This window comes from Sminthopsis crassicaudata, chromosome 2 (genome assembly GCF_048593235.1).
Source record: "Sminthopsis crassicaudata isolate SCR6 chromosome 2, ASM4859323v1, whole genome shotgun sequence".
NCBI classification, from domain to species: domain Eukaryota; kingdom Metazoa; phylum Chordata; class Mammalia; order Dasyuromorphia; family Dasyuridae; genus Sminthopsis; species Sminthopsis crassicaudata.
In genome coordinates, this window is record NC_133618.1 from 313756852 (window position 1) to 313767386 (window position 10535).

Below are 10535 nucleotides of genomic sequence, written 5' to 3' on the forward strand. Positions count from 1 at the left end.
ATACTAATGGACCCTCAAATGCCTTAACTTTCCATTTCTTCAGTCTACTCAGAAATGGTCATGCCTTTGATTTTATTACTACCCACAAAAGTACCACTTGCATATTTCTGAATTCTAAAATATCTTTATCTGAATTGATAATCTTTTATTATTCCATCTTAAGCTATGCCTTATGACCCTTAATTCTGTTCTTTTTCTTCTCTGTGACCTTCATTGCCTCCACCCTAGAGTTCTTTCCTCTGCGGTTGCTGCTATATTGTCTACACTCTTTCCCTTTCTTAACCCCTTGATGAACCAGTTCAGCTCTACACTATCCTCTGCTCTCTGATCTGTTGTCCCCCTTTTCCTATTACCAGTCCCACCTACTCAATTGAACCATAAATTACTAGGCTTTCACCTGTGAAAGCACTCTTTGGTATCCACCTTCATGACATCTTTTGTATATGTATCTTTCTCTCTTATGCAGTCATCCCCTCACTTATCATCCACCTACCTGTCAGACTTTTCTTAAATCATACATCTGACCATTTTATACACATCCTCTCCTGGTTCCCTATTATCACCAGAATCAAATTTCAAGTTCTCTAGTATTAAAAGTCCTTCCCACATTTCTTGTCTTTTGCTTTATAGTCCCCTGCCTTCAGCCCCTGCACAACACTCCTATCTTCTGTTTCCAGGCTTTATTTCCTGTCTGGAATGTTCTTTTTCCCCTCACTCCTATCCTTTAATTTCCCTCTCTTCCTTAAAGACTCATCCTAAATCCACCTCCTTCAGATGACCTTTTCTGGTCCCCCATTCCTATTGATGTGTGTTGTGCTCCCTTTAAGAAACTAATCCTTTCAGATTTATTCTTTTCTGATTCCCAGCCCCTCCTAGCTGATGCATTATCAATTCAAGAAGCTATGACCTTTGATTCCCAAATCCTGTCAAAAGTACCTTTTTGAATTCCAATAGGAGATCTGGGCTCTCACAACCCCCACCCAGATCTGAGTGAACTTGGGACACCACCCACGGGCTATAAAAGAGCCAAGCTGGAGTTCTCTCTTTGCAGAGGTTCCTAACATGGCAGTCTTACTCCTTGCTGCCAAGGATCTCTTGTCCATTGGAATCCTATTTCCGGTGCCCTTTTATCTCTACCTTCACTTTTTACTAACTAGACTTTAACTTTACTTCCAAACCCCATAATAAACCTACTTTATCAGTCTAGGTTTTCAGGTCTGTAAATTCCTTTACAGGGGATTCTGTGCCGCCACTAGACCTCATTTAACTCTGTATCCTTGTGCCGAATCCAAACGGATTGCAAGAGAGCTCTATTTAACTTCCTGTGCCCCGAACCTGCCACTAGACCTCAATTAAACCTAATTTCATTTAGTTACCCCAATTCCAAACCTCATCACTATCCCTTGGTGCCATCCCTCTAAAATTACATTCTGTATAATTTGTTTATATTTTATATATGTATGTGGTTCTCCTCCATTGATTAGTATATGAGCGTCTTAGGGACAGAAAGAATGTGTCCTTTGCATTTTGTGTAATGTCTGGCATGTAGTAGACCCTTAAATTCTTGACTGACCAACAAGTTGCACCTGAGAAGCAAGGATGTAATCTAAAAGAAAATTCCTTTAAGAACTCATTTCCGAGCTTTCTTAAGAGATGGTGTGGTATCCCACTAGTGTAACATATATAGGTAAAGACTATAGGATCTTATCCCATCCTGTTTCAGAGATTAAAAAACCCAACAACTTTTTTATTATTGAACTATGATTAAAGACATAAAGCATGTTGATCATTAAAAGTCATAGAATTATTGAAAATAAAAAGATTTTGGGGGGTATCACATCATTACATTATTAATAATTCCTCTGGGGCTGTGTGTAATGAGTTAAGGTCTGAAAATTGCAAAATTGAATAAAGAGTACTTTGTAAGTTCAATGAAGTATCATTAACTCAGCAAGTTATGTAGTTAATATAATTGTGTATAATTATAGCATTTCCTCATGATACTGTTTTAAATTTCTCTAAAGGTGGGCCTGTCAAGTGAACTTTATGAGCAGATTTTGTCCTACTAATTTAAATTTAGTTTTTCCCCCTCTTTATCCTTTACAAAATGATTCAACAATTTTTTTATACTGTGAAAAAGGTATAAAACAAGGTTATCCACATTCCCTCTTCTGTTCTAGAGATAACCATCTTATTTCCTTAGCCTCCTGCCCATACCCTGATCTTTTGTGTCTAGGCTAAATTCTGAGAATCCTGAGTATTTAATACCTATCCAGAGACTAGAAGTAGCTAATGACTCTTCAAGTTTTAATCAAGGAGATATCATTAAAGGAACCAAAACAAAACTTAGTTTTGTCTTTATTTCTCTTTTGCCTGGCACATTAGGTATGTAATAAATGCTTATCAATTGTTAAGGCAAACCTTAAGTAGTCATAAACCAACTTAACTCTGAAAGAACAACTGTGCTGCTTTGTTTATAAATTTTCTTAATATATTTTTTCATCTGAGCAGCAATGTAGTTAGTCCATAAGAGTTAAGTCTTAGAAACAAATACTTTGGTTGGTTCTGGTTCTGTCTCTGACACTTAACTGGGGGACCCTAGAAAAGTCACTGAACTTCTCAGTAGCTTCGGCAGTCCCTAAGACTAATTTATAGTTAAATTGCCGATTTGTTCTGGTGAAAAGAAATCACAAAATTTGATTCCAAAAAATTTTTTAAAGTTAATCTGTGACTGAAATGCCAACATCTATTCTCACTAACAGTAATTTTCTTATATAAGTGTTAAAATGTTAAATATTAGCAGTTTACTTTAGTAGACAACCAACACTTTGAGGTAATATCTCCTTTTATTTTAGAATGAGGTGTTCAGGCAGAATTTAGAAAAGGCCTTCATTTTTAAATGCCCTAATGGGAAAAAAATTTTAAAAGATCTCAATTCAGTATAATTCTTAGAAGGTAAATTCCTAATATAATTTTTGCCATTTAAGCTCACGTATCTAATTGATCCAAGATGCTATTTGACAGACTTCAAAAGAGTGGCAACAGATGTGGATTAAACAGTAATTACACATTTGCTACTGGCAAAATGTTCTGTTAGCTTTTAGGTCTCTCATTCCACTAATGTTGGATTATTTTAAGTTTTCTGTAACTTAGATGGAAACACATTGTGATGATTCTTTTAGCTTACAAGGTAACAATTCTAAAGTATTTTTATATCCTACTATTACTCTTGCCTAATTTTAACTTAACTAGGTACACACATTTTAATGCATCTTTGAATATTGTAGCCTACTTCAAAAGTTTCCAGAAATTAAATAATTCTTCCATTCAACAACCTTTTTTCTTTTAGAAATGAAACACGTACACTTTCTTTTGGGACTATTGCTTAGTGTCTTTATCAGCATTACAATTTTTAAAGTAAGTGCCTAATTCTGCACATTGTTGTGCTTAGACACTTTTTAAATGAAAATTACAAAGATCTGGTCAGTCCTGCTCCATTGGAGCTTACACTCTAAAGCATAAAACAAAAAACAATAAGCAGAATCTGCTAAAACACTTGTCCTGAAAGTATGTGACATTTGAAGCTAGTTGATGTTCTAGCCCACTAGGACTTACTGTGGGAGAAGAGAGCTATCTGATCTAATTCTGGGAGTTTTTTCAACTTTTATGTATATGGAAACATATTGGAAATATGGAAAAATTATAATAAAGCCTTATCTGAAAATGATTTGAAACTGATAATCATAAAACAAGTTTTCACAGACATTCTGAAAATACACAAAACCTATTTTCAGAGATTACAGAGTATATTCCAATGAGATCAGAAACAGCATTACATTCATTACGTTTCCTGGATTCCTATTGTCAATTTAATGACTCCCCAGAAGAATCTTGCTATATTTTAAAAGAAATATTGGTGGCAAGCATACCATCTTAATAAGTCAGTTAAGACAATCACATTTTAAATAACTGCAAGAGGAGTTAACAAGAACAATAAACATGTGAAAAGACACCCACATGAGTGCTCTATCACAAATCCCAAGTCAGACTTTTAAGAAGAGAGAGCTTTAATTTAGTCTTTTTATTGCGTTCAAGTCTTGCTTCTCATGGAAATAATGTAAGGCTCATCAGTTTTGCCTAAATATAATTCAGTGAGAACTTGAAGCTTCTTTCTCCTTGCTTAGAAATGGGGTTCCTCTCCAATCTGGCATTGCAGACAGGTTTGAGGATATGTACAAATCCTATTCTTTTCTTGTTTCATCCACTTCCAGTTCTGTTGTGGGCTGCTAAAGAGGAGGTGCTGCTGCTTGAAGGGCCACCAGGAGATTTTTGGGTGATTTTTTTCAACAGCAGCGCTTCCGTGGGGGAGGAGGGCGGTTCTTGATGGTCTTACATTTTGGAATGTGCCTATCAGCCACCTTGGGGGCAAAGTGGCGGCTGCAGTGAGGGCACTGGATGTAGTCTGGGTTTTCTGCAGGTAGCATGGGAGGCAAGTCTGAGGGATTTCCACCTCGGGCAATCACCTGCTGCACTTCACGGGCCTGACGGAGAGTTCGGATGAAAGATTCATGTTTTTGTCGCCAGGTACTTTTCTTTGGTGGCTCTGGCTATAAAGTAGAGGGGAAAAATTAGTTCTTCCCAACCCCAACACAAATATGTACTTAGTGATATAATCCCTGATTTAAGAAAAAACAACAAAAAACCCTGAGGTATGGGCAGGAGAGGAGGCTAGGGACCCCATAGTAAAGTGTCCATTATTGAGAAGGACAAGGAGAATCTTGCTAAAATGAATTAATAGGAACCTATTAAAAAAACTAAGTAAAAATCTTTAAGGTCTGATTTCTATAGATGTATGCTTTAGGGGGAAGAGAAGAATAAGGGAGAGGACAAAGTAGCCTTGACAGACTGGTAGTTAAGTGAAGATGGAGGTCTAATAAAATCTGGTGATGACTGGAAGCTTAGGTCTAAGTCCTCAGTGGAACTCATTCTTCCAAAATGATTTGCTTAAGCCAGGAAGTATAACATCACAAAGACCTAAGATTTAATGTCTATGGTATTTTGGTTAGATTTCTTTTGGCAGGGGGTGGAGAGAGAATTGTTTTTTGCTGGCCATTATGCTGTTAAGAAATTTAGAAAAAGGAGACTTAAAATTCTACCCAAAATAAGTCAATTTCAGTATAGCTGCAATTATAATAGAAAATGAAAGAATATGATCAGTAAGAATACAAATTTATCATTAATCAATTCTATTAATGGAAGAAATGAAACTTTCATATGTTATTATGACAGAAACCAGATCTGGGGGATAGTTGTTTTCTCTTTTAAATAAATGAAATCCAGATGGGATGTACCTCTCTAAACAGGCACCCCATGCACCTATCCTATACATAAATTTCAGAATTCTGAGAGAAAAACAATGTTATGCTTGGGGGCATGAATGTTAGAGGTGGGAAAAGGAAAGCAAGTTGACATATTCATAGAACTACAGAATTTTAGAGTTGGATGATATCTTGAGCATCATTTAATCTAACTTCCTCATTTGACAAATAAGGAATGAGGCCACCAACTTATATGATTTACCCAAAAAAGGCAAGTTAGGAATAGAGAAAGATGGGAAATTAGAGCATTGATCTCCTGAACAATTCTGCCATTCTAATTCAATTCAGTAAATATTCATTAATGTCCTCCACAGCCCACCCCAAGATAAGAAACTTTTTACAAGACTAATTATATAATTCCAGATGACCATGGTTATAGAATTTTCAGAAATGTTCCAGAGAAACAATCTGCAATTCACATTTTTACAATAGTTTTTTGAATCTGTCAACAGAAAAAAAAAAAAAATCCCAACAAAAATTTGCCTTTAGGGGCAGCTAGGTGGCACAGTGGATAGCGCACCAGCCCTGAATTTAGGAGGACCTGAGTTCAAATTTGATCTCAGATATTTAATACTTCCTAGCTGTGTGACCCTGGGCAAGTCACTTAACCCTGGGGGGGGGGGGGGGAGGAAATTTGCCTTTGATGTGCTGAAAATTTTATCTGTATATGAAACTACAGAAAAAGTATAAGGTTTATTAACAAGCTGCTTAGAAAAATCTGTCAAACATGTATACACACACACACACACACACACACACACACATTATATATATATATATATATATATATATATATATATATATATATATATATATATATATATATGTATTGTATTTTAACTTATACTTTAACATGTATTGGTCAACTGCCATCAGGGGGAAGGGGTCAGGGGAAGGAGGGGAAAAGTTGGAACAAAAAGTTTTGCAATTAATGCAGAAAAATTACCCATGCATATATCTTGTAAACAAAAAGCTATAATAATTTTTAAAATCTGTCAAAAAATTAAAGGCAGAAAACTTTAATACCACTTAAGCCCAGAGTGTGAGCAAGAGTCCTAATTAAAAGTTTTATTCACCTATTATAGAAACTTGCATATTCTATTATGTTATAAGGTCTACATCTATTAGATCTTATAATTTGCACTATTAAGTTCAGTGTCCTGGCAGTTTGTAGCTGCTTTCAATATAAGTTTTTTTAAAAGATGAGTAACTTTGAATTAATTGCCAGTTATTATTTATTATTTAATTTCCAGGAAACCTAACACCAAATTTGTGATATAGTGCAGAACATGACAGTATTTCATTATCATCCCCCAAAACCATGATTCTTACAAGATTCTAGCTGTTCAAAATATGTGAGAAATGCACAAAGAAGTTCTATAGAAGTTAGGCTACTTAACTTTTTAGAAATACAAGACAGTGGTATTACACTCAAGTCTTCTTTCAGATTCCTTTTTATTACCTTCCACTATAAATGCTTTTAAAAGGTGAGGAAATAGTCTATATCAATTTGATCACCCTTCTCACTCTCCACCCATCCTCCATCTTAAATAAAACCCATAAGCTTAAAGTAGCTACATTACCTTGGCTAAAGTTGGGCCCTTCCAGGTCAGGTATTGTTCTAATTCAGTGCCCTTAGCTCGGGCCTTAGATGAGTCAAACACTTTCCTCTTGGAACCTTGGGTCTTGCAACAGACATTTGTGTGTTTCTCTAGCCTTAACAAGTGAAACTTTCGTCCACAGTAGCTGCACTCACCAAGCTCTGGTTCTTCAGGTGAAGAGCTGGAACCTGAGGAGACTGAAAGCTGAGATGAACTATAACTAGGAGATTTGGTCAAAGAATTGTTAGGATCCTCTTGGAGTTGTGAAAATGGCTCAGGGGATGGTGTTGGAATTTGGTCTCGCATTTTATTATTACTTGCCACTAATCTTTCCTTTTTGAGTCTTTGTACTCCATGATCAAAAAACTGGGAACACACTGAGGATGGACTAGAATTCTCTTGGGACTGTTCCCATGTTTCATCATCTCTGCTATAACCACTGAAGACTTCTTCAGACCTGAATTCTGGTGAGAAGAGTTTGGAAATGCTGCTGCTGCTACTTGTGACTCTTCTCCTTGTAAATGTCTGTCTCTGAAGTTCTTTTTTTTCTTCTTCCTGTTCCTTCTCTTTTTGGATCCTTCTAAGTTCTTCCTCAGTCTTCTTCAGCTTTTCCCTAAGGAGAGTCTCTTTTCTCCGAATTTCTTCCTCTAAACTTTCACCTGCTGCCTCCAGTTTTTGAATCTGCATTAGCTCAATTCTGTCTGGATTTGACAAGAATTTTTTAGGCTGAACCACTGGTAAGGGAGCAAGCAACATCTTAGCTGAAGATGAATTCCCCCTATTCCGTGAACTGAAGTAGCTGGATGAGACCTCTTTTGATTCAGAAGGTTTCAGGGAGAAATTTTGGGGGTCAATCCCAACGTGAGTAGCACTCAATGATTTTCGGTGAAACACTGGTTTGAGGGGATAAGCACGATCCACACCAGCTCTCTTCTTTGTGAAGGGCATTGTGTTTTCTTGGTTATCTATTTTGGTGTGCTGAATATGGGCCCCAAATGAATAAAAATCCCCACTTCCTGGACCCTGCTGATTTTTTCCTAACTCCTGCTGGCTGCTTTCTACAGAATGAGAAGAGATAAAACTATGGGCTTTAGTAAAGCTCTCTCTGTTGTGAGTAAAGATATTCTCCAGCTTCTCTTCTTTGTCTCTTAGAAGTTTTTGCTGAAAATTGTTTTTCAGGTGCTCCAGCCGAGAATGATGAGTAGAGTTGTTTTGTTCATAAGGGGTTTGCCTATTTGAATGGAGTTCTGAAGTTTCCATTTTGTTAAAAGGAAACATGATGTCCACATGTGGACATGGAACCAACTGGAGGCGAGCCATTCAGTGCCTGAACTGAAGCCTGAGAAAGAATCAAAATCAGATTCATGTTAAGAGTTTGATGCTACCCTTTCATCCAGCAGTGCCACTACTAGGTCTGTATCCCAAAGAAATGCAAAAAGAGGGAAAAGAACCCACATGTAAAAAAATGTTTCTAGCAGCTCTTTTTGTGATGGCAAGGCATTGGAAACTGAGTGGATGCCCATCAGTTAGGAACAGTTGAATAAGTTATGGTATATGAATTGGAACATATTGCTCTATAAAAAATGATGAACAGCTGATTTTAGAAAGGCCTGGAAAAGTTTACATGAACTAATGCTGAGCAAAATAAGCAGAACCAATAAAACACTACACAGCAACAAGATTGTACGATGACCAACCAAGACTGACTTGCTCTTCTCAGAGGTTTAGTGATCTAAGGCAGTTCCAATAAACTTTGGATGGAAAATACCATCCAAATACAGAGAGAGAACTATGGAGACTGGATGTAAATCAACATATGTTATAATCACCTTTTTTTTTCTCTTGTGGTTTTTCCCTTTTCTGATTTTTCTCTCCCAATGTGATTCATAAGGAAATATGTTTTTTTTTTTGTTTTTTTTTTTAAATGCAGTGGATAGAGTGTCTGCCCTGAAATTCAAATCTGGTCTCAGACACTTAACACTTCCTAGCTGTGTGACCCTGGGCAATTCACTTAACCCCAATTGCCTTAGGGGGAAAAAATGAATGTACATGTATGGCCAAAAAAAAAAATGTTTCTATATATAACTGGGAAAAATAAAATTTAAGAAGTTTGCTCATACTGGGATATTGAAGCAGATTCTAAGTTGCTTTCCCTCCCATCTCTTATTTTTCCTTATCAAATTATTAATGATTCCAAGCCTGATATAGAAAAAGGATCCTGCTATTTTGCCTTTTCTCTTAAAATAGTTGACTAGGTCTCTCTCCAAAGCTCATGGTGGAAAAGTTAGGTATTCAACAAAATTAAATTGCCCCTTTTTTTTTTAGTACATTAGAAAAGTGCATCATGCCTACTAAAGGGCAAAATTGCTGCTCCAGAATCTCATGGGTCATGTTTGGCTAATAACACTTGCAGCATAAAAAAAAAAAAAAAAAAAAAAAAAAAAAAAAGGGTTTTAAGATTAAAATTTTAATTCAATTTTAAATCATAAATTTAAGATTAAAAAAAGCAGGGGGATTTGGCTGCATGTTCACAGACATATATTTAATGAAACTGAAATTTCTGACACTCCTATTAAATAGTGTAGTGGAAAGAGAACTTAGTGTTTTTTCATCTTCTGCTATTTTTTAGTTCCCTGATCACGGGCAAGTCACTTAACCAAGGATTGTGTTTTCTCATCACAACTTCAGGGGTTGTTCTGAAGGACGAATAATACACTCTATATTGGGTGGTGTGCAAATTTTACAAGTAAATGGAAACGTCATCTATTACACCCCACTTATTTTATAAAGGAGAAAGCAGAATGGTGGTAGAGAGCTGATCTGCCCAAGTGCCAACAAACTACTGGAACTCAGGTTTTCCCACTAGAATCGGAGGTCCCGAACTCACGCCTAAAACGTGAGACAAACGATCTCGGCAGGGAGTGATCGTTCCCCGAGAAGGTGTGTCATTTGGGACGCCTGAAGATGGCAGCTGTTCCACAGGTGAAAGATGAAGGCGTGGGTGCGAGCTGGGGAGGGACCGCGGAGGAGAAGACAATGAACCCAGAGAATAACCTAAAAGCTCCATCTGCACTGTAGTTTCCCCAGAGCCCCGCCCCAGAAGTCCTTTTCTAGGGATGATTGGATAGGTAAGTCTGGATAGTGGGCAGGCAGGTAGATATGGTGGTCCCCTTCCCACCATCTTGCTGGTTCACAAGGAGGAGGGTCCCGGCACAGGTGTGTACGCCGAGCGCCGCCGCAGCAGCGCCCGTGGGAGCCATGACAACGGAGCCCAGCGCCCGATCCCGGGGCTCAGGAACCCTCCCCCTCAAGGGAAGAGCTCTTTACCCTAGTGAGGAAGGCAATGCAAGGAGGAATTTGGGGAATGGGGACGGGGTTAAAACTCTCCTCCTCTCAGGGAGATTCTGTCCCCTTTCCAGGTACCTGAGGCTCCGCTGTGTCCGCTCCAGCTCCGGGAAACTCTACACTGGGCGCCAGTTTCCCGAACCCGACTCCCAACAGCACTCCCGGCTCAAGTGCTTTCTGCTTCTCTGTTATTCCCGTTGCTCGGAAACTG

General features: G+C 37.8%; 1 protein-coding gene across 1 annotated transcript; it reads right to left on the reverse strand.

Moving 5' to 3' along the window:
- Positions 1-3366: 3366 nt before the first annotated feature.
- On the reverse strand, positions 3367-10535 carry ZC2HC1C (zinc finger C2HC-type containing 1C). The gene is made up of 3 exons (XM_074290009.1): positions 10403-10535; positions 6962-8318; positions 3367-4607 (listed from the first exon to the last, which is right to left on the reverse strand). Exons 2-3 carry the CDS (start codon positions 8297-8299, stop codon positions 4344-4346), a joined length of 1602 nt encoding a protein of 533 aa, XP_074146110.1. The 5' UTR covers positions 8300-8318; positions 10403-10535; the 3' UTR covers positions 3367-4343.